The sequence below is a fragment of the Mus caroli genome, chromosome 5 (assembly GCF_900094665.2).
Source record: "Mus caroli chromosome 5, CAROLI_EIJ_v1.1, whole genome shotgun sequence".
NCBI lineage: Eukaryota > Metazoa > Chordata > Mammalia > Rodentia > Muridae > Mus > Mus caroli.
Genome location: NC_034574.1, coordinates 7,981,278 through 8,007,364, shown reverse-complemented (window position 1 = coordinate 8,007,364; position 26,087 = coordinate 7,981,278). Strand labels below are relative to the sequence as shown.

General features: G+C 35.4%; 1 protein-coding gene across 1 annotated transcript in view; it reads right to left on the bottom strand.

Moving 5' to 3' along the window:
- Positions 1–14,882: 14,882 nt before the first annotated feature.
- Positions 14,883–26,087, bottom strand: part of Sema3d (semaphorin 3D) — a 186,624-nt gene continuing 175,419 nt past the window's right edge. The window contains exons 17-18 of the mRNA XM_021162841.1: positions 22,528–22,667; positions 14,883–15,343 (exon numbers count right to left, since the gene is read on the bottom strand). Of these exons, the coding sequence (XP_021018500.1) occupies positions 14,918–15,343; positions 22,528–22,667 (566 nt within the window). The 3' untranslated portion in view covers positions 14,883–14,917. The remainder of the gene's footprint in view (positions 15,344–22,527; positions 22,668–26,087) is intronic.

Genomic DNA, 26,087 nt, shown 5'->3' with positions numbered 1-26,087 from the left:
CAAAGGGGAGACCTGGAAAGGGGAAAACATTTGAAATGTAAATTTAAAAAATATCCAAGAAAAAAATTAAAATATTTTCTCCTACATTCAGGCCCTCAGTATATTTTTGTGTCTTTGCCACCCTTCTGTGCAATACCACAACAGAGCCTTTGCTCTCTAATTGTAACTCAACACAGATTGATCAACTCTTCCTTATGTCTTCCTTCCACTCCAGATTGTCTATTTTGCAAACATTTTTCTACTACCAGCTCAGATGAGACCAACTTCACATTGCACACACTCTAAGGTTTATGGTTCAATGCCTGGTCTATTTCACATACATAATGATCTCCACTTACATTTATGTTGCTGAAAGTAATAGAACTCCATTTATTTTATTGCTGAATACTGGATATATGTGAATTTTGTTCATTTGTTTTGTTGTTATTTTCAAGCTTTGGGAAAACTTCTTTATTGAAACAAGAAAAATGAAAGAGCAAATAGCCCATTTCTAGGAAGGAAATAAATCACAAACTTCATTTATCATAAAGTGCATATCTGCAAGTTAATATTTGGATAACCCTGCCTATCAAGTTATTCACTACTCAGCTACACTCTTTCCAAGTTGTGCCTCCAAATGTGTTTTTTTCAATACAGTCTAATTACGCGTTTATAAATCAAACCACACTTTAAGATTCTAATCTAATGCAAACCCTTCAGCTTCAGAACTGCTCTCCAAACTAGACCTTCGCTGATATATATATATATACACATATACATATATATTGTGTCTAATTAATTTTGAGATTTCCATAGTATGCAAGATTTTAATAATAAAGTTAATAAAATGTTTTCAATAATAAAATATATAAAAGATATAACTTGAAACTTATAAAACACTGGTTGATTTTAATGTCAATTCCTCGTACACTAGGGTTGCTTGAGTAGGTTGCCTCAACAGAGGATTTATTCTGAGTGCCTTGATTGGAATGGGATGATCTACAGAAAATATGGACTGCAGTTTCTGGTAGCAACCCAGTTGTTTGTTTGTTTTGGTTTTGGTTTGCTGGCCTGGCTTTCTTTTGTGTCTTTCAGTTAATCTGTCATTTTGTTGCTGCTACTATGGATGGTGATGAGGATGGTGGTGAGGGTGAAGGATGATGGTGCTGGTGGAGGTGATGAGAATGTTGGTGATGCTAATGACAATGACAGTAATGCTGCTGATGTTAATGATTCGGTTGCTGATGTGAGAAACACTGTTTCTAGGATTTCATAGTTGACTAAAAGTTATGGATATATATATATATATATATATATATATATATATNGATATATATATATATATATATATATATATATATATATATATATCCATATATATATATGGTGCAGGTTTTGGATACCAGATTTGGAACACTAAGAAATCCAAATACACAGATGAGTGAATATTGACTTCCTGGCCTCTCTAAGTGTAGGACAGCCACCTCAGAGGGACCTTTCTCAGTGCAAAAGCACCCAGCCTCAAGGACTGAGCAAGTATCCAGGTTCCCAGCTTCATAGCTATAATTTAGCAATTGTTGCTATTTTGAAGAAAAATGATTTAGTAAATCATTTCAACATACATACAATTATGTACAATGACTATACTAACAAATGTATTGTATACATTCACCTTAGGAGGTATGTCATTATCTACAGAAGTTTGGCTGATACACTATAAGAACTACATTTTCTTTATCCATTCATTAGTTTATGGGAATTTAAGTTGTATCCACAATGTTGGTTGTTTTGAATTGCATCAGAATAATTATTTAAATAATACTATCTGTGGGATTTCTACAAGCATTATTTTGTGACTATAGTTATTTTCTCATTTTTATTCTCAGATATTTTATGAGCTTACATTTTCTTCAATAATGTTTAGTAAAAATTGTTCTGTCTAATCAACATATTCATATAAACCTTTGATTAGTTTAATTACATAGAATTATCAATATTGTTCTCATAATTTATTTTATTGAATCCTTGGACTTGAGCTTTGTACAAGGAGATAAGAATGGATCAATTTGCATTCTTCTACATGCTAACTACCAGTTGAACCAGCACCATTTGTTGAAAATGCTGTCTTTCAAGTCCAAATGGATCAAGGACCTCTGCATAAAACCAGATACACTGAAACTAATAGAAAAGAAAGTGGGTAACAGCCTCAAGCACATGGGCACGGGGAAATTTTCCTGATCACAACACAAATAGTTTATGCTCAAAGACCAAGGATTGACAAATGGGACCTCATAAAATTGCAAAGCTTCTGTAAGGCAAGGGACACTGTCAATAGGGCAAAATGGCAACCCACAGATTGGGGAAAGATCTTTACCAATACTACATCTGATAGAGGGCTAATATCCAATAAAAACAAAGAACTCAAGAAGTTAGACTCCAGAGAAACAAAACCACCCAATTTAAAAAGTGAGGTATGGAGTTAAACAAAGAATTCTCAACTGAGGAATCTTGAATAGCCAAGAAGCATCTAAAGAAATATTCAGCATCCATAGTCATCAGGGAAATGAAAATCAAAACGACCCTGATATTCCACCACATACCATCCAGAATGGCTAAGGTCAAAAACTGAGGAGACAGCAGACACTGGTTAGAATGTTGAGAAAGAGGAACACTTTTCCACTGATGGTGGGATTGCAAGCTGGTACAACCACTCTGGAAATCAGTCTGGGGATTCCTCAGAAAATTGGACATAGTATTCTCTAAGGACCCAGCTATACCACTCCTGACATAGACCCAGAAGATGCTCCAACATTTAATAAGGACACATGCTCCACTATGTTCACAGCAGCCTTATTTATAACACACAGAAGGTAGAAAGAACCCAGATGTCCCTCAACTGAGGAATGGATACAGAAAATGTGGTACATTTACACAGTGGAGTACTACTCAGCTATTGAAAACAATGAATTCATGAAATTCTTAGGCAAATGGATGGAACTAGAAAATATCATCCTGAGTGAGGTAACCCAATCACAAAAGAGCACACATGGTATACTCTCACTGAAATGTGGATATTAGACAAGAAACTTGGAATTCCCAAGATACAATTCACAGACCACATGACGCTCCAGAAGAAGGAAGACCAAAGTTTGGATAGTTCGGTCCTTCTTAGAAGGGAGAACAAAATACCCATGGAAGGAGTAACAGAGACAAAGTGTGGAGCAGAGACTGAAGGAAAGGCCATCCAGAGACTGCTCCACCTGGGAATCCATCCTGCATACAGTCACCAAATCCAGACACTATTGTGGATGCCAACAAGAGCTTGATGAAAGGAGCTTGATATAGCTGTCTTCTAAGAGGCTCTACCAGTGCCTGACAAATTCAGAGGTGGATGCTCTCAGTCAACCATTGTACTGAGCACAGGGTCCCCAATGGAGGGTCTAGAGAAAGGACCCAAGGAGCTGAAGGGGTTTGCAGTCCCATAGGAAGAACAACAATATGAAACAACCAGTAACCCCAGAGCTCCCAGAGACCAAACCACCAAACAAAGAATTCTTCACTTTTTTTAGTTGATGGGTCTATGTTTTATATTTGTTGGTTATAAATATCATTGTTTTATTTAATTTTGAAACATAAGATTCCTTCTTTCCTTTTTTTTCCCTTTAAGTTTGCCTTAAATAAAAGTAATTTTCTCCTGTTGATCTAGGTTCAGTTTTGTATTATCTTTAAGTCACACATCTTTAGGTATTCTTTGCCCCTGTGTCCCTAAGCTCAGCTCACTAACATCTGCATTTGCTCACCAGTGTAGTAAGATTTAAGTACTCTTAACCTCCTTTGTCTCCTATAATCTATTACACCATCATTTTCATATTGTATTATTAAGTGTCCTTGGGGTGGACAGAAAGAGACAAACTAAAACTGTATCCAGGTTGCTGTGTTGTCATGAGATGCCAGAATAGACCTCTCACAGGCATTGTTTTCTTCTGATAAGATAAGCTTGGAAACAGGATAAATAGTCTAAGTTTGTGCAGTCTGCACTTCCTTTTTGGAGTTCCTAGGCACATGTCAGCATTCTATAAATCACAGATCAGTCTTGACCTATTGGATTGTAATAAGTTAATATTTCTGTTAAGTAACTTTTATACTCAGTATACAAAACAGTGTTTTACAAGTAAGTTTACAGCTTTAAAGAATATTAAATGTAAAAGGTTGACTTATTTTGCCGGTTGTTTTTGCCATTATAGAATTACAAAGTAAAACCAAGCCAAGATTTATGAAGGGCTAGGAATGTTCTTTTTAATACTATTTAACCTGGAAAATGTGTAAATATGAATAATATGCCTAATTTAATTGTTTTTGAGACAATATAAAAACAGGGGAAACTATGAGAAATAGTTCTAGAAACTTTAGCTGACCCTTATTCAGAACAGGAATTTGAAGGATTGGTTTAATATTTATCTCTAGAAAATTCTGTAACCCAAGACACAAAGTCTCCTTTAAATACAGAAGGGAAGTTGAGGACCATTTATCTGATTCAGAGAGGACTTATATTCTGAACATTATCTGAGACAATGGTATCAGAGGAAAGATGATAAAAGAGGTAGAAATTGATACTTTTAATGGAATAAAAGCAAACAGATACATTGAAGTTCACACAGTTGGGAAAACTGGATACCCAGGTCCTTTATTCCTTTTAGTGTTTATTGAAAAAAAAAATTGTCCTCCTGGGTGTCTTAGGACCCATGTAAATAACAGAATTTTTCATCCAGAAAACAACTGTAATATTGTTTATATTTCCCAAGTAGATTCCTAAGAATTGCTTGTGTGACATAGATCTCAAAATGTAAGAGTAAATGTGCCTTTATTTCCTCTGGTGAAGGGAAGAGTTGAAAGCAGTACCCAAGCTTTTTGAATACATGCCCTGGGGTCAGACCAGAGTCTTTCTATTTGCCTATCCTTATGTCTAGGCCTGGAAGCTTGTTTTGGGTGGGGGTTGTTTTTTTGTTTTTTCTTGGAGGGCGGGTTCAAGACAGGATTTCTCTGTGTAGCACTGGCTGTCCTGGAACTCACTCTGTACTGTAGACCAGGCTGGCCTCGAACTCAGAAATCTGCCTGCCTCTGCTTCCCAAGTGCTGGGATTAAAGGCGTGCACCACCATGCCTGGTGGCCTGGAAGCTTTTAGCCTCCATAAAATGCAATCTTCACAAGGCTGGACCTTGAAGGCTTCAGCTACCAGTACCCATCTGCTAACCGAGGCCTAGAATGTTTTAGCCTCTGAGACTAAATAAATTCACTTTCTGAACTCTGGCTGTCTGGTTCAACTCAGTTTTTCTGGCACAAACTCTCCTCAAACTGACTGATTTAACCTGGCTTCACTTGGCTTCTCAATAAACTGTTCTGCTTGGCCACAAACTAGCTCTGACCTTCAGTTCTGCTCTTTGGCTCCTTCTCATTATCTGGCTGCCATCTGGTTGTGAATTGAGCAGAACAAACTCAATCAAGCTAACTGACTGAATTGAGCTGAAGAGATGAACTCACAAAGGAACCTGACCCCCTTGCTTTGCACTCACGGCACTGACTCCCCACTGACTCAATCACAGCTCACTGACTGATGACATGACTGACTGCGCTGCCTTCACTTTCAATGCACTGCCCTTAAATAGCTTTTCTCCAAGAGCTGAGTGTGTTCTATCACCTGTTCTGTCAATTCTTCCTTTGATTCATTGCTTTGCTTGTCCCGCAATCAGATGTCATTGATTGGGATTAAAGGAGTGTACTAAAAGTTTCCAGCCACACGGACTTAAAGGTATGCACTAAGTGTCCATCTGCATTCCAGCCAGATTACACAGACCTAGAAGGTCTCTGAATGTGATCAGAGCAGCTGCTGGTTTAAAATGTCTCCACACCAAAATTCATCTAAGGTATGTAAAATTAATACCTGTATTTCTTATCATCGGTTTATCTTTCTGCTTCCTTAGCTTTAAGCAGGGAATGAAACTCTAATTCCATTTACTGTCATCAATTGAGTCTTTACAGGGAAACAGCTTAAAGCCCCTTAAATTCTTCCATTTTAAATCTTACAATGAGCTGTGGACAAACTGTGTATCTTTAATACTTACTGCAAGGCCAGAGCAGGCTCCTTTTTAATGTAGGAAGGAAAGCCAAAGGATAAAATGGAGGAAAAGGCAGATTGGAACATTTTGACTATAGCATTTGAAATTTGTCTCCTTTTCTAGCTCTCTAACTCTTTAGCTATTTTCACAAGTCCAACAGCACATATCTGCAGGCTTTTGAGGGCAGAGATTTGAGGAGGAACATATATTATATAGCAAGGACCCCAAAAGACCACTGAGGAGCCAGTTCCAATGTAAACACACAAATGTCTTATTATGAGCTCTTGAGCTAGGTCTCTCATGGTCTCTGTCACAGCATGTCAGAGTGAGAGCCCTGAGTCTAAGAATTCAGGGTTTTTATTGTAGTTACAGCAAACCTGGAGAACTTCCATACGGGTCAGCAAGTTAATATTTTAAAAAACTTCATTTATGGTGTAATCTGCAGGAACTGAACATAGGGGCAAAACCATCTGACAAACAGGATGGTCAGGTTATCTATTCTCGGCAGGATATTTTAGATTATCTTTATGTATCTTAGTGCTGCTATTGTAGTTTGGCTGTTGCTAAATGGAAGAAAGGAGCTGGGGCATGACATAGAATGTTTGTGTGCTAAGGTGTGATTTTCTTCCTGGAATTGGAGTTTAGGCAAAAAATGGAGTTTCTTTAAAAAAGAAAGCAAGAAAGCAAGAAAGCAAGAAAGCAAGCAAGAAAGCAAGAAAGCAAGAAAGCAAGAAAGCAAGAAAGCAAGAAAGCAAGAAAGCAAGAAAGCAAGAAAGCAAGAAAGCAAGAAAGCAAGAAAGAAAGAAAGAAAGAAAGAAAGAAAGAAAGAAAGAAAGAAAGAAAGAAAAAACAAAACAACAACAAAAATAAATAAACACATGGGGTTGGTTGGGTATTATACATGTACAAATACAAATCTCATTAAGGGGATAGTTATATTCTCTGCTGTTGTTTTTTTATTCTCAAAAATAATATGGTTCTTTTTAACTTTTGACTTTAGCCTGGTCTTTTCAAAATAAAACAAGATTTTTTTCTAAATGCCGGAAGTTTTTTATTTCCAGGTCTAGAAATTAGAGTGAAGAACCTACTCTCTGTGTAAATAAAAGGAGTTACTACTCACTGACCATGCTATGTGGCATACTATCACACTGAAATTCTCAAATGGTGCCTGGGAGCCAGATGGCTGCAATGGTTCCTTCTCATTAGGTTTCTTCCTACTTAGTATCCTTGCTATTCAAAACTTATGTGCCCTTGAAGGTAAATCAAACCAGAAAATACTAGGGCAAAAAAATAAAACAATTCAAAATACTAACCAAGGGTTGTCAGGAAAAAAAAAATCTATCTGAATTGAATGTGCCACAAATTTCAAGCTACAAAGCTTTCTTCAAAGACTGCTTTTAAGTCCCTACATATAAAGAAAAATCCATTACAGATTATATGGACCTTTTGTCTATCAGTTTGAAAGTGGTTTATAACACCATCCCCACCTGAATCAAAGAGGAGAACCGGAGGAGACAATAATACGATTTTATAATTGTTTTCTTTAAAACAGATGAATGCCCAAAATCAAAATAGACCTTCATCAATTTACCAATTCCATTTAAAAAGAAGCACATGCGGGAGAAATTTTAGAAAATGTTTCCATTTGGTGGATTTCTTTTCTTATTCATTTCCTAAACTATGGAGCCTAATAGTATTGAATGAACCCCTTTGTTGCTTTGTCTTGTGGTTCCACTGTCATTTCCTTCTAGAAATTGAAGTAGATATCTGAAATGGAGATGTACTCTTTAAGAACTTGTTTCTGTTACAAAATAGCAAGCAAAATAAAACAAAAAAAACAAAAAACAAAATACACACAGACACACACACACACATTTTAAGTACTTTGGTACCTTAGGAATGTTGAGGTCAAATGACTTATCTAAGGATGCAATCCAATTTCGGTATCATTTTGTTCACTGGCTTTTTATTACGTGCACTTACTAGTTCATTGTTCATTTATCTAGAAACCAATAACCACACAATACTCCCGACTTTCTATCCCCTGAACACTGTACCATAAATCCCATGCTCAGAGCAACACGCTTTCCATCACAGATTTAAGAGTCCATGACCCCCTGTCCCTAATGAGGTTCCCCACTATGCTTCCTGTAATTTTTAAGTGAAATGGGGAGTCATTGAGTTGCATAATGTGGATCTCATGAAGTCACTTTCACCATTTTGTACATATATCTTATATGTAGATGGATAAAAATCACCTCATGTCATGTACTAAAAGAAAATCAAAATGTCTTCATCGCTACCGTCAAATTAAATATATCCTTAGAAAGCTCTTAACCAAATCCTTGGCTTATTACTGGGCTTCCTGTAATGTCAACACACAAATGAAGTGGAGTTATTCTCAAGTCCAACTTTGCCTCTGGCCACTGAATGTCTGCAAGAATATAGCAAACACAGATCACCACGAGAAAGTCAAGAGTTTTTATTTATTTTTCAATAGTAAAAACAACCAATAAGAGCGGGTTGTAATTATAATATAATTAAATAATTGGAGATAATTGCCCAGTAGTAATTTGTTTCAATATATTAACAGCTTGCAGTATGTACCCAGGAAATAACCACTTTCCTAATTCTGGACAAGCACTTCCTATGTGGTAAACTGTTTTCAGTTTCTTCTTACGCAGGGTTACATTCTTTATAGAATGTGTCCTGAATATGTGAGCTTATACTATGTATTTGTCTGTGATAGCCTCTCACCAACAGGATCCATGGAAACTGAGAAATGGAAAAATACAATTTTTTTAGGACATTTGGCTTATTCAAACATATAAAATGTTTGCTCTTGCTCTGAAGGAGGAAACTATATGAGATTTTTCATTAAAAAAATAATGATCTGAGAAACCATTTAAAGACATTTACCAAAACATAGATATGTCTCTTTACCCTTTGGGTTTCATAAAGAGAATGTGAGCCAGAGAAAAGAGATTTTATATTTTAACATCAGCCCTGAATTTACAATTCATCTTTGTGATTCTTACAGCATATTAAACATGTAGTCTTGTGTTGTGCAAGCCTTAGCATTCCTATAACAATAGAATGGTACTTAGAGGAAGGCCTTATCTTGGGCTTGATTCTTTGATGCCACTGAGGTTCCCAACCAATACATTTTTAAAAATAGTCAGGTGTCAAAGGAAAGTTCTGTACTGGAAGAGTAACTCAAACTGCATGAACATGTTTACAAACCGTGGCTGAAATGTGAACATTCTTGGATGCACTGTTCCCTCTCCTTTTTTCTCGACCATTCAAGAGTGAACTGAGGAGGGCTTGGTACTTTTACTGATCTTTTTACCTCCTTTCTACTATTTGTTTGTGTTTCTATGTATTACATATATAATACAACTTCTATTATAACCTTTGTAAATATTCAGAATTGTCTTCAGAATAATGTTCATTCAATTGCCAATGTAGTTGCTTTAACATTTTACTGTGTTGAATTTAGACTTTTTTTTTTAATATTTAATGTAACTGAAAATGTTATAGCTTCCCATATTCTCATCCTCTGGTCTGTATCTTATGGAAACTCTGGCTTGAATTAAGTGCTTAGCTTCACCAGAAAACTTTTATATGTTTACTACTTACATGTGAATATTTACATGTGAATGTAAATATTCATAAGCAATATCATTTGCTTTTTTAAACTTGATAAATGTTGTAAAGTTCTATTTGCATTTCTAAAATGTTTTAGTTTCTTCCCTTTGAAGTTATTTCTGAGATCTTTGTGTTGATACACACAGCACATCTTATTTAAATTCCTGTATCTACTGAAAGCCAACTTACAAATTTTGCTTCACATGAGCATCTACATTGTTTTCTCCTTGTGCCTGCAATATACATTCTTGAAAATCTATGCTATCCCCCTTACAGAGAAGTTCCTCAAAGTTGTATATTACATGTAGAAATTTAATTCTTGGATTAAGTGCATTTTTTCTCCATGAATACTACCTCTTCATTCTCCATGATGTGCTTTAAAATGAATATATTCTTGTATGTCTGCATAAGATTCTGTATTAATGACCAGGATACTTTATTTATAATTCCCTCTCCTGATTAAGGTTTTCTCAGTGAATAAGGTTAAACAATATAAGTAAGAGGTTGTCTGATAGTTCCTTCTTATAACTGAATATTGCACTCTTTTCTTTTTAGAAAATATCAAATATCATCATGTTTCAAACAAACACCACTGGGTTTTCTCAATTATTAACCTTCTATCTTTTTTACAACAATCACCTGTGCGTGATCTAGGACCTGGCAGCTCTGTTACATAGCCAGTGCTTTATTTTTCTACCCCAGCTCATTCCTTGCCGTTTCCAACACATAAGACTACAGCAGGAAAGAAAAATGTCCCCGGCCAGCCTCACAAAACTGAATGCCATCAAAGTCAATTTATGCTTTACATGAGCATCTAGATTGTTTAATCCTTGTTTCTGAAATAAATATTCTTGAAGATATACACCATCCTCCACATGGAGAAGTTCCTCAAAGTTGGATGTTACTTTCAGTACCTTGAATGTCATGGACTTCCCACCTCAAGACCTATGAGAAAATAATTTTAAACTGTCAACCTACTTAATTTACCATAGTTTGTTTTATATAGACAAAATCAAGGATCTCATAGATCATTAATTCCTATTAATTCATTTTTGAAGTTTTACAGGACCATCACAAAAAATTTATAATTTCTCATGATTATCTCTATGCTATTGTGGGAATATTATACTATCCTCTATTTGAAAAAATAAAACATAATTTTAATATGCCAAGTTGAAGAAACAACTGAAGCAACTTTAATAAAGCCTCAACTTAAATTCTTTAACAAATTGCACTAACATATATCCATATCATGCATAGGTGAATATTGTAAACACTGAATTAAGATAGCAGGTATTTGTGATAATTTTATGCCTCTTGGGAAGAAAATCTAAATTAGACCACAATAAATCTTATGTAATTATATCAAATAGGAGAGATGCTTCTTGTTGTTTCATGGATAAGATTGTTACATACTTACAGTAAAAATATCTATCGAAAACTTAGGGAATATCTCATTCTATTTAGTTCAATTTACTATATAAAATCTGCTTGCCATATATGGAGTCAAGAAAAAGAAAATCTTTACACATAACAACACTTTTTATAATAATAGAACACTGATACTTGTGTTTTATTATAATACAAACAAAATATACATTTAACAATTTTAAGTATGATATACTACAAGACTACAGTTTTGTAAAAGTATAATTATTCAAATTCATTGATAACCACCACTGACAACGCTAAGAAGTGAAGACCAACTGTGTCTTCTGGCAGGTTTTATTTTTCTTTCCCAAAAAGGTATGCTTCAATTTTCATAAATACCTTACATTACAAAAGGTTTAAGCAAGAGTTACAAAGTGTGAGATTTATTCTGTACATGGATTTTCAGTTTACCAAGTCTGGAAAATTTAAGTCTTATGTATTTTTAACCTTACATACTATAAATTGAAATATTGTGATCATCTATTATGAGAAAATATACATTTCTATTTTTAAAAAGTTACCCATCCCTCAAAATGGCTTGTCAGTTGAAACACACTGACTGCAACAAGGTGGTATTATGAAGAGAAGGGATTCCCAAGTTAACTTTAATCTGTTTCAGTAAAATATGTACAATACATCTTAGACATATGTTTAAGAAGAATCAATGTTTACTGAGTGGTCTTGTTTAATTTTATTTTTCATGTGAATGAAATGACACAAGTTGTCCTGGGAAATTATTGTTGGTTATGTTAGTCCAACAAGCAGTCACTCTTGTTAGCCTCTAGGTAGGAATAGCATGTAATAATTAATATATGCAAAGAATCAAAGTACAGCACAAAGGAAAAGTCCAAAAGCATGATCATCATATTGCAGGCATGTTGTAAGGAAGTCTTGCTTTAAACAAACCATCATGGGATTGTGCAGTCGAGAGCTACTGTGGATTCTGCAGTGTGCTCATTTTTCTATGACTACTTTGCAGTTTTTTAAGTAATTTGACTGTTTCTTCTGAAATGTTTACTCTGTCATGTGATATATGATTATGAACTCTTTTCGGAAAGAAAAACAAAGGATTTTACATAAATTGCTTATTTAGATTATCCATTTCTAAACAAACTCTTAAAATTCCCAATAAATTAAATGTAAATTAACTCATTCAGGCATATTAATATTTAGCAGCACAAAGGACTGAATAAAAATGCAGCAAAAACACTCAGAGAAGCTAGAGACATGTACTGAAGACAGGAAAATAGATTTAAAAAAATGAATAACTGCATAGTTCAGAGTTGCTTCTGGAGGATCTGGTACATTTAATATTCAAATTTTGAGCAATATTCTGCTTTTTATTATTTCAGTACAGAGTTGTTCATCCTCAATGGTAAGGAACTACACATTACATTTGTCAACTGATCTTTCTCAACACTCTTCTAAGTCTTTTGAATAAGAATGAATGTTGCTTAGGTATAGTCTGCATTTCAAAATAAACCATAGCCCCACCTTTATTATGGGATCATATTTTCTTAATAATGTTTATAATATATTTAAACATCATTAGAAGTTTTATGTTCAAAACAGCCAAAATTTTAAATCTAAGATGTAAAATAGATTTACAGAATGTTGATAAAACCTTACATTTCTAGTCACATAAGTAATTAGAAAATAGTTTGGTCATTATTATCTATATAAAATTAATTTTCAGATGTCAATACAAAGAGTCGAACCTTGTGCAGTCTTTCAATACTACTGATATTTGAGTATTCCTCTCTGATGCACAGCTATCTGAAAGTATTTTTTGAATGAGGCATGCACCCACTGACTTGAGTTTGCTGTGGCTTTGCAGGACGCAGTAAGCCAGTAGATAAACACTATTGTGTGATCTATGATTAGTAGTCTAACCATGACACAAGAATTTGTATGCACTTCTGCTGGAGATGTAATTCATTCTGGCTTACAAATTAAAATTGTTCCTTCATTTTTGCTTTTTCCTAGAAGGAAACATCAACAAATATTCATTATTATACTAGTCCCTTGCAGATAATGTTATGCCCTTGAGATAGGTACCCAATGCAAATTAAATGAATGTAAAATATTGATGCTACTTTGAACAGATAGATTGTTTGACTCTGTAAAACTGCTTTTTAATCACACAGGCTTCTCACGGAATCTTTCAAAACATGTAGAAAGCATGAGAAACAAGCAAGGTCTGTTGGTTTTCTAAAAAGCTGCATTCTTTGTGAGGAAGTGACTAATTGTTCATTTCACACTATAAAAAGCGTGAAAAGGCAAAACAGAGGAAGGCTAAGGGTTTTGTGCTACAGGAAGGAAAGGTGATTTCTGGAGAGACTGGCAGGAAAACACTGTTCAAAGGCAAAGTTGAATTTGACACATGCTAGCAAAATACAAATGGTATTTATGCTAATGGTGAGAGTGTTTTCTTTACATGTTGAAGACTTCCTTGTGAAACTGCTGAAAACAATACTGCTTGAAAGTTTATGTAAAGAGAAGATGTCGAAGAGTTAATTTAACCCTTCCCGTCATCAAAATTTTGCCATTATCCATCCATTCAACAAATATATAGCCCCACTCCCCACCTTGGTCATCTACTCAATTATCTCTATGTATTACGTATTGCTTTCTCCTATTTACTCAAATATAATAAAAAAGGATGTAAATGCAAACAATATACAGAATACGATAAATACTTAGAAAAAAGAGAACACAGAAATACATTGGTTATAAATAATATATTGCCATCCCATAAATTTTTTTTACAAATTTTACTTTCACTTGCATTTTTGCTAACAATTTGCTATAATCTAAATTATTTTTAACCAAAACATCATAAGTTGGCAGATATTTATACTCCAGTGGAAAGAATTCCATTACATTCTATCTACTTTGTGGCTTTCTCCTTTTTTATGGCAATATAAGTTTTTCTCAGAGACAGAATTTACAGTTATCTTGTCTGTCTCCAAATAATTCCCATCTACAGATTAGGATACAGTATATATCATGTCACCCTTATTATTATATTAAGATCTTTTACCATGCTTCCCAAAGAGCACAGGAAGTGTGCACTACGTTCCATAGTCTACTCTAGAGCACACCACTGGGTTCTGTCCGTGGTGCTGTTTCTCTTGAGAAATCCGAAGGAACCTGGTTAGGATCATTACTACCCTCTCACAAAGCACTACTGCAGTACACTACATGTAGCCTGTTCCACAAAGAGGGAACATGCCTTTCTAAAGTCCCACGCCTAACTCCAAGTGTGGCCTGTTGGCTCCTTGAGAAAGTTTTTCTGGTTAACATAAGTTGTTTTAAAGTGTGCCTTTTCTTCAGTTCCTACATGATCACCTGCTCTAAAATGGAATGATTAAGCTGCTTCTAAGAACATAACCAGCAAGCAGCATGGGAAAGTCCATGCTTAATGGACATGCACGGGAATAAAGCACCTTACTAAGTGGGCCTGGGATCACTTTACTTGATTATTTACATGACATTAAATTCAAACTATAAGACATTTACATAAGGCCCCTATTTTTAAGACAATTCCTAACTTTGCTGATACAGATTTTGTTCTCAGAAAGCTGTTTCAGATGATGTCCTATATAGTCTTACTCAGCATAGCATCCTGTGCCTCAGTGAGACTCCATGGGAAGCATGTATGAGTTAGTATACGGGATGTACAAAACAGAAGACATTATTTGTGCAGGCAGGTAAATAATTTCCTCTTTAAATTAAATAGAAAACTATGTAGCCTCTGATCTCTGGAGCTCATCCAGGTCTCTGTGATGTCGTCGATTTCGTTTCTTCTTCATTTCCTGCATGTGCTTCCACTTTGGGCTGCCCTTGTTGCGCTGTCTCCGCTTCTCCTTGTACCACATCTGCTCACAGTACTGGTCCAGGCTGAAGTTCGGGCTGCTAAGGATTTGGATGTAGTCTTTGTATCTCAACCGTGACTCAGCCAACAGATCCTTGACCTGCCCCTCCTGGTATTCTGCCCTCTGGGTATTTTCCATCTGTTCATTCTCAATGACATTCAAAGTCAGCTTCACTATAGTGTGGATGAAAGTGTGCTCCTGTGCTTTGCAGTAATACATCCCAGAGTCCTTCTTCTGCAGACTTCGAATCAGTAGCCCATAGTCCGTTTTGATGATCCTTTCATCAGGTTTCAACTGCAGGTTGAAAAAAATGTAGGTAATAAATTAGAAACAGAGACCCAAAAGCAAATGAAAACAGACGACGTAGTTTTACTTAGATGAACCTAAAAGATATACTCTTCATCTTTCTGTCATCAACTATAACATTGTCAGCCATAGTTGAAGATGGTTTTTTAAAAAAAAAAGAAAAAGAAAGAAAGAAAGAAAGAAAGAAGAAAGAAAGAGAAAGAAAGAAAGAAAGAAGAAAGAAAGAAAGAAGAAAGAAAGAGAAAGAAAGAAAGAAAGAAAGAAAGAAAGAAAGAAAGAAAGAAAGAAAGAAAGAAAGGAAGGAAGGAAGGAAGAAAGAAAGAAAGAAANGAAAGAAAGAAAGAAAGAAAGAAAGAAAGAAAGAAAGAAAGAAAGAAAGAAAGAAAGAAAGAAAGAAAGAAAGAAAGAAAGAAAGAAAGAAAGAGTAAAGTAGTAGGGACCAAGATATAACCTGCTTTCTCTCGGCTTGATTTCTATTAAGTCAAATGAAACTTTAGACTATATGTAGTTTTTCTCTGCAGTGGAGTGATAAGGGTGAAATACTGTGAGAAACAATAAGGAAAAATGAAGCTATCAAGTGACTTTACAGGTATTTCTGATGGAGATCAATGGCCTAAGATGACAGTTTTAAGGGAGATTGCAAGAATAGTTACTGTTAGATTGAAGAACTCAGAGTGTGTACTACCTGTGATAGAGAGAACAATGATATTGCCTCTGCTTTCATCATATCATCAAATACATGATCTGAATAGTCTATGAGAAGGAGAAACTATGACCGTAAATAGCGAATTAGGAAAAAACATGGACACAGATTTGGACATCAGGGCCTGTATGGTTAAAATTGCTTAAAGCTAATTTCCCTATTATCATCAAGTCATACATGTAATACTTTAGACTATAGTATTTGTGGAAAGTTTTGCCATAGCTTGGAGTACTTGCCATAGCATTGTAACGTGATTTCAAGTGTGAGAAAAAAAACAATGAATAAAAGGAGCCTCCCCTGAAATGTGGTACTCCAGCTGCTGAAGCTGTGGTATTGAGGGACAATTCAAATGTTAGGCTTGCCTGGCTCAAAAACGGTGTGAATAATGAACCATCTTTAATGTATCAGGGACATGTTTATCAATACAAAGGCCTTGTTTAAATATTGAATGGCTAGTCATGAAGTAGAACAACAACAATGACAAAACAACAACAGCAACAACAACAAAGAAACCTGGAAGAAGTCCCAGCTTACACATCTGTCCCTGAATTGTAGACTTCTAGTTGATGGAAATAGAAGAGGCATAAAGACAGCTAAATTAAATTTATTCACAGTGGGTGGACTGTACTCCACATTCTTATGTGAAAAGAATGTAGGAAAAAAATCTCTCTTATTCTGGAAATATGAGAAAAGGGAAAGAAACATCTTTGGCTAGCAGCCCAGTTAACAAACAAGTATATGGCAAACCACCCTCTGTGCCAGAGAAGTGCAGCTGGCAGGGAACCTTTTGAGGCCAAAGGCAGGTCACAGCTCAGAGCCTCAGTTAATGAGGCTGAATGGTCTCCAGACCTGCCTTGCACTTCCCTGAGTCTACAACATCAGGTTTTTGCTTGGTTGCTTATTTGTGTCTTTTGCTTCGATTATTTGGTGACCTGCACGTGTTTTCTTTTCCCAGTGGGTTGAATCTGAAAGTCATGACATCTTAAAATACTACTGTAATACAAATGACCCTCAAATTAATTGACATTCTCAAACCACAGATGGTGGTTCGCAACCTCCCTGATGCTGTGCCCCTTTAATAGTGTTCTTGTTATGGTAACCCCCGACCATAAAATTATTTTCATTGCTCCTAACTATAATTCCACTGCTGTTATGAACCATAATGTAAATATCGAATATGTAGGGTATCCAATATATTATTTCTGTGAAACAGTTGTTCTACCCCACCCCATCATCAAGAAGTTGTAACAGGTTGAGAACCCATACCATAAGAGCTTCCTACCTAAAATAAAATTAGATATGTATTGGTAGATTTCTAAAGGGAAACCATTGAACAAAAATAGCATTCTCATACTTAACATAGAAAAACCGTCTTTATAAATAAGTTTATTGTAATTGTTTAAAAAGTACAAATATATCTTGGATCTCAAACTGTTGGCTCTATAAACTTGGATGCTGGTCTCTGACCACATCCTCTTATGATTCATTTATCTTTCTGAATGTTATCCTGCCCTTCAGTTTCTGCATAGCACATGGTAGATTTGGAAGTTATTTGTGGAACGTTCACAGCATTGCCATGTTGCTTGGGCTGAGATGTATGAAAGACTTTATTTCTGAAGTTTCTTAACTGAAAATGGCCTGTGGCCATCATCACAATACCATAGCTAACTACAGTTCTAGTCCATCTCTATCCCTCTTGGATCTCTCTGTGGTCTGTATCTTCCTGTTGCTGAGTCTACATTCAGTGTGGACTTTAGACACAAGCACGGTTCTGAATGGGTACTTTCTCTTATTTTCTTTAATCTTCCAAAAAGAAGGAATTATAACTCCAGCTTCATGTGCACTGGGCACCACCCTAGCACGGCTTTGTCCTTCTGTTTCTGTATCCTGTTATTAAGACCTCATTCTGTTACCTTCTTTTCATGTTAGTACAGTCCCTGTGGGTATTCATAAACACCTGACATTTCAGTTCTAGGTCATGATTATTCATCTTTTCCTAATACTATGGAATACTCTATCTGTTATTTCATTTTTGACCAACAGTTATAAGCTGTACTTTAAAAGATTTGTGCTAAATGACTTTACCTGATGTCTATTAAACTGTTTAATTCTTGTTGCATTTCCAAAAATTCAAAAGTGTATCTTCAGTGCAGTGGACTCTTTAGTAAAACACATTTTGAATTTCCATATTTGGAAGATTCTTAAAATTTATGGATAAAAATATGTGACTCAGAAATTAAGTAGTTGGTTAGTTTTCACTGAATTTCCATTACTTCTTAATAATGCTTTCCTTTGGGATAAGATACATCATCAGGCAACTGCATATCCCTCAGTGAAATGGCAACACAGTATTAAAAAGTCTAGCTCCTCTCAAAGAGATCAGTTCTGGCCACTGATTCAAATTCATGGAATTTTCTCCACTCTAGAGTGCTAAGTAAAACCTTTCCTAAATTTAACAACACAAATCAGTCTTCAACTGGAATCAGTTATCCCCTTGTCTAATGTGAGCATGAATTACATACTTGGCATTGTTAAATGGAACTCTCCAGTGAAGGGCAATACATTTAAAATAAGAAGAGCAAAGAATGATGAAGGTCATTTAGATAGAGAGAACAGGTTAAGTTGAGGGGTGCTTTATTCTCTAATAAAAGCAGCTGGAAGGACTAAAATATTTCCCATGTCTTGGAAGAAACTATAACTTCAAAAATACTACTTTCTTCAAACAACAGAAAATATGACCACAGAGAAATTAGTATTAAAGAAGAAAATACACTCTCAGCATGCTAAACACGAAAGTCTGTAAACATGTTGTAAAAAATATGTTTATATTTAAAATAAAATCCTGAATACTTGTTTAATTTAAGATGGCAGGAAGAAAAATCTCTAAGGAAAATTCTGTATTCATATTTTTAGGTTTTTCCCAATTATGCTTGCATGGTGTTACATAATGCAACATTTATTAATATAATAGAAAATCAATAATTAATCATTTTAAGCAAAAAGCAAAAAGAAATATAGGGCTAAAGTACCTGGTTCATTTCTTAAGAAATGAAATTTATACATAAATAACTGTTAGAATAACTTTTTAATTTTGAATAAATATAAACATATAAATATAAGGTGTAAATATAAAATATCTTAGAAAAAGATTATTATTTTCCTTTTGGGGAAGAAATTTCTAAGCAGAATAGGGGACTTTCGGGATAGCGTTTGAAATGTAAATGAAGAAAATATCTAATAAATTTTGTTTAAAAACTATTAACTTACAAATAAGTAGATATTTCTATATCAAATATAATGCTTTTATAGAAAAATTAAAAATTCTTAGAAATAAAAATATGTAAGTATAGTTACTTATAATGTTTTACTATTAAATTATTGATTTCTGTAATGTATGAATGGCTGGAGGAAAGTGTTTTAGATGAGTCTGCTAGCAACTACCTAAACAATGCACACCTAAGGTATTTCACAGAAATTAAGGAAAATCTACACCAAGGAAACATGAGGGCAGTTGCTCAGCTATGCTTTTTGAACACAGTGTATGTGTTTTTTCAAATTGCTAAATGTTTCTTAAATCTTATGTACGCTGTTTCTGTAAGGGGTGTGTGCCTGCCTGGTGATCTTGATGAACAAATAGTACAATGACCAACATCTCCAACTTACTTCTTTTGTTTTAGGATCTTGCCCTAGCTAAATAGGAAAGTAAATATAAAGGGATCCTTTCTATTATCAGAAAACATGAGCTATTCAAAGAGCGTCTCTTTTTGACTGTAGATTATGTGTGGACAAAAGAGGGATAAAAGCATACTGTTTACTACTAACAGGAGGAAGCACAGAAATGCTCCCGGGGCAATGATGAGGACTGGAACTGAATAAACCCAAAATATCAGTCATGCTTATCTGCACTAAGTGGTCTCGTGGCTCTTTGTGTGTTATTGCAAGGTTAAAACCATTTATTTGCTTTCATAACAAAGAAAGAACAAAAGGAAAACAGAGACCCACAATGGAAAATGCAGGGACTGGAAGATGTTTTTAAAACATTAAACTCCACTAAGAAAAAACAGTATGGCAAATGGCATGAAAGATTGCTCCTTTTCTTCATTAAAACTAGCCCCAAAGTTCAGCAGAAGCTCGGGACTGCCAGTTAACTTGCCGGCTACACCATAATCACCATCAGTTTCAAGAGCAGCCTTTTAAGAAAGTCAGCAGATAACTGACTCATGACCTCCTCCAACAGCACCCAACGGCGACGTGGCTCAGTGAGGAAACAGGCTCCTCCTGGCTCAGAATAAACTGGTGACAACATCAGTAGCCCAAGAGACCTTGGGACATCCCTGGGGCTTTTTCTGAGGAGAGGAAATATTACAAGCAGCAATCTTATGAGAGAGGAACAGGAGGCATCCTGCAGTGTAACATACTTCAAGTGCAGCAGAAATATTGCTCCGCTCCCCAACTCAGGAAGCAACTCCGTGGGTCCAGGACAATGGGAAACTGCCCGTTTGCAAAGACAGATGAAAATACCAGTTGAAACATGGCAGGGAACTATTCGGTAAAATTCAATAAATACATTATTTCTGCCCCATTGAATTTCATGGAGCATGGTACCACCATGCTATGTGATACAGTGCTGTGAGGTACATTAAAATAATGCATAGCTATTTCAGAGAATAAAGAATGTAAGGTAGCTTTGAGTATCCACAGCTAGAGGGATGCCTCTGGCAGGAGCATTCTTTTCCCTCCAAAGATCAGATTTAATTTGCTATGGAGGACAAATAATTTGTAAAGTAATTAAATTTAATAGAAAGAAAAAAATCACACCTCAGTAGTGATAAAATCTAAAACTTGTTTCAACACATGTAAAATTAGTATATGAAAGTGTAACTGAATTGAATCTGCATCTTATGTAGTCAGCATTTAGTATTTCTTGGAAGCTTATATTTTAAAGTAAAATAATCATTACTATATCAGACATAGCTCAATATATATAGAAAATTAGAAAATAACACAGACTCAAAACAAATATTGACTGTGTATATTATCTGCATTAGGGTTAATGATCAAGTTTTATTCATCATTTGTGACATCATAGAGAAGACATGTACCTTTTCAGTTTTATGTGTTAAACTTCAGTTGACAGAAAGAAAAGTATTTTTCTTTCTTTTTTGTTTTGTTTGTTTGTTTGTTTGTTTTGTTTGTTTTTTGTTTTTTTGTTTTTAGAGACAGGGTTTCTCTGTGTAGCCCTGGCTGTCCTGGAACTCACTCTGTATAACAGGCTGGCCTCCAACTCAGAAATCCGCCTTGCCTCTGCCTTCTAAATACTGGGATTAAAGGTGTGTGCCACCACAGCCCGGCTGAGAAAATTATTTTTATTCTTTTTTTGTTACTTTTATTAACACAGACTTGTTATTGAAATCTGTTTTAGATATCTTATGACACTGCTGAGTTCTCTTCCATAGGGCCTCAGGATCTGTTCTCATCTAGAAAAACATCTATTCTGAATTCTACACTCAGTCTTTCATTCAACATAGTGTTTCTAGTGTAAAATGAGAACGGTAAATTCTGATAAAATATCATTAGGTTGCTTATTTTTTATTTATGCATATTTACAGGGACCTGAATGTATGTTGTGCCATAAAGGTCAGAAGAGGGCATAGAATCCCCTAGGGCTGGAGTTAAAAGCAGTTATGAGCCATCCAATGTGAGTGCTAAGAACTGCATCTGGACCCTTTGGAGGAGTAGATAGTTCTCCTAACCATTTCTCCCGCCCCACAGTGGACTCTTTTGTCTTCTTTAATAATAAACATAACAATAATCAATTCTACAATTAGCCTTTGCTTCATAATATTGAATTAATATTTATCTAAGCTTTCTAAGACTGCCTAAAATCATCTCACTACATTGTGTAACATATATGACTTATCTGTCATAAAATGTTCATGGCATATTTTGATCGCAAATTTATATTAAGGAAATTAACAGAAAAAATTAATAAACATTACTTTCTTCTCCACCAACTTAAGATGTAATATATAAATATATAAAATGAAAATATGTATTTCTTTAAATACTTTCCCAATTGTTCTTGTGATACAATATAATAGAAATAGATATTTCATTTTGTGAACTAGACAACTCAATGTTAGCTATAATTTACAGATGTTATCATGGTTATGAAAATATTGTGTTCTCTCTTTCAGTCACAAATTGTCTTGAAATGTTTTAAGAAATAAAAGTTTAGAGAAAACTCAAGTGAATTTATTTTAAACATGTGCTTACATTTGCATTAAATAGGCCTGTTTTTACACCCCCCCCCCAAATTATAGACTTTGTGGTTAATGAGTATAAACTCTTATATTTCCTTTTATCAAAAAATGACAAAACTGCTCTAATGCACTCAGGGTTGCATGACTTTCGTAGTAAATAGCTTGACTTCAGTTTGACAGCAGCATCCTTGCTGGTGAGAGCTTACCTCCTCTCGATGCTCGTCTCCTGACCGCTGGATGTACCACTCAACAGAGGCTTGTTGGGATTTAGGTATACACTCCAAAAAGGTTGAATTCAATTCAATTCCAAAAATCACCTTTTCATCAGCTGTTTCATGACTAATGCCTAGAAAGCAAACATAGCATTGGAGATTAACCTTGACCTGATTTTAAAAGCAATGGGAAAATAGACTGATTCAGAACAGATGTCATCAGGGAAAAACCATACACATTATTAAAGAGAAAGGAAATTCATGCTATAATACTGTTACCTGAGAGTCAAATACTCTTCAACGGAGTGATTGTGAAACTACACGTATATCATCATTTTAGTCTTTCATTGCCAAACTATAGTTATTTTAAAGAAATGACAATTTACAAAATGTAACTCTTAATTTGGTATCTCTTCATTAAATAACTTTTTGTGTCTTTCAATGTCATCATATGCCAGTCTTAAGGTCATATTCTATTCTGTTGTTAGTTTGGGAAAGTCATTAGGAAGAGATATATATATATATATATATATATATATATATATATATATGTATATATACATAAATACACACATATATATACACACACACATATATATATGCATATATATATACATATATATATTACATTACATGTAAGAAACACTCACAAAGGTAAGAATATGGCAGGCTAACTGGGTAGAGAGTTAGAGATGGTTGCTAGCTGCCATGTGAATGCTAGAAATCTAATGGTCCTCTAGAAGATAGGCTAATGTTTTTACTAATGAATCATCCCCCTAGCCCCAGCAATTTATAATGAGAGATAGGCAGATAGCCAGCTAGCCAGCCACACAACACACACACACGCAGGAGAGAGAGAGAGAGAGAGAGAGAGAGAGAGAGAGAGAGAGAGAGAGATTCTACTCATATCAATGCACAGACTTGACCAGATTATATTGCCAATCAGGAAAGTAAGGAGAATGGTCCAGGCTTGATGAAATGATGTGTCATGAACAAGCATAATGGTCTGACAGAAAATGGAAACCCTGACTGCACTGCCCACCATTTTGTCTTTAAAGATATCCTTTCCCTGCCATATATTTAGTATGGGTCAGTTAATGAAAGTTAAAGAGTAGTTTCTCAGATAGCTTATTAATTTAGCTACACTACATTTTATCCAGAATACTGAAAGGCTGTGTTCCACGTGGCAAATAAAATCTGTAGCTTAAATTAATCAAATTAAAATAATGATGACTGCACAGCCTGGCTCACTCATGCACATGTCCATCATATATTCAGATATTCAGTTCTACAGATGGAGCAACTTAGCATTTTAGGCATCAGCAAAAGATGAAGGCTTAGGGAATGTAGGGGAATCACAAGGAAAGCACACAAAGCAGACCAACAGATAAAGAATGGAGAGAAAGTCAGCAAACTTTTCGGACAGGATGAATGTGAAAGTCTCTCTGAGCAGCTGCTGCATCATTGTAAAGTCCGAGGATGGAATGAGATCAGATGAGGAACCACAGCTTCACTGTCACTACTGGCAACCAGAAGAGGTGGAGCCAAAGGATTATGGAGGGGTCTCTGATAGTATGTGAAAGGGAGAGGCACCAGTAAGGTTCCTAGGTGATTTTCCCTTCCGAGAGTGAACAGTGGTGGTATTTACTAACTGAGATGGTTTGCAGAACATGAAAACAAAAATTCTTTCTCAACCATTCAGTGTAGATGCTAATTGGGCATTCAAGTTCAGTTTTGGGTAGGAATGCAGGCACTCATGCCTAAGAGAAAGAAAAGTTAACTGAAAATTTTAGAGTCAAACAGCATCTATTACTACACTGGGGGTGTGTGGTGGGGGAAGCAAACAAACATAGAATGAGAAAATAGCTCGAAGTGCTCCCAACCTGTGAGGAAGCTGAGAAAAATGCAGAAGGTGCAGTTTGATAGATATGAAGTCCACTAGAAAGACACAGTGCCACAGTACTGTAAGTGTGAAGGAGTCTACCTCTCTGAGCAGAATAGTGGCTCAAGGATTTCTGGTGTAAATTTCTGATGACTAATGACTTCAAACTAGCAAGGAACTAGAGCCAGCTCACAAAACTCCTTAACTGGTAAGCATGACTCTAAAGAATAAAGTGTTTCAAAGAAGACAGAGTTGCAGATTGTATAAAACTTGAAACTGAAGGTTGTCTATTGGGTTCAGAATGGAAGAAGTTGCCAGTGATCTCAACAGTAATGGAATGTGCAGGATGAAGATTCAGATGTCTTGTGCAATGGTTTATAGCAGGGACAGGAGATGGTGTAGAGGAGGCAATTACTGCAAGTGCCTGAGGCAATGACTGTCCATTGCTCATTTCTTTTTGCCCCTTGCCATCACCTGACATTTCATTTATATTTTCTGTTTTATGTTTGTCCTTTAATCTAACAGACACTGGATATAAAGACCAAGAATATGTAAGTCGTGTCCATGAATGCATAGATAATGTTCAGTTCATTGACATATCCTTAATACTCAAAATTGTCCCTGGTTTATCTTTTTATTTATATGTGTAAAGGACTGAATTCATATTTCACTAAACTAAACAATGGACATAAAAGCAAGTCACTTTCACACTAGAATTAAAAGGCACACTCCCTATTCTGTACCAGAAATTTCTTGGCAAAAGAGTAAGTTGTGAGGTATAACCATGATTGTGTTGGTTTTCCAATCAAGAGGGGACAGCTAGATCACCAGCTATTAACCAGTTATTAGGAGTTCAGTCATTTTTGGTCAGTTATAATCTGATGGGAGAATCTTCTTCAGGAGAGAGAGAGAGAGAGAGAGAGAGAGAGAGAGAGAGAGAGAGAGAGAGAGAGAGAGAGAGAGAGAGAGAGAGAGCCCTCAGCCATAATAACACTTAGGAGGGAGAAAAGGGGAATCTCTCTGAGGTAAAGTTCATCATGGTTTACATGACTAATCAAATTCCAGGGCAGAATGCCAGTAGACATAGTGAAACCCTGTCTTTAAAACAAAGAAACAAAAAAACAACCAGTGCAGGGTAAGAAAAGTGGAAAGCAAAAATTAAAATCTCAAAGCTGTCTATGATTTTTAGATTCAATTATTTCCCCATTTTCAAATTCACTCAGCAAATTTTATCTCCACCTCTTCCCTTCTCAGATTTTCAAAGCCTTGTGTTCTGACTCTTTCCTTCGGAATTATATAGCCTCTAGCGATCTCTCCTTCCAAGATTACTAATTATACCCTGTGACATCTCCTGCAAAGGACATAAACATGCTAAGGAATTTCTTTGTCTCATAATATACTCAGATCAGTTAAGTGCATGTGGAATCCACTCAATGCACATTTACTGCTTGAATGTATACAAGAATAAGTAAATGTAAATAAAGTAGAGACTATCTAAAACTTTTTTCTAATAAGTACCAAAGTTTTTGTCAGACCTTCCTGGGAGGTCTTTATGTTTTACTCAGGATGCTCAAATGTTTGGGTCCAAATCCTGTTTTGCTTCTAACAGTCTTCAAACTTTACAAGGATGGATAAGGCACTGAAGCAGAAACATGCCATGATGTAGGAATTT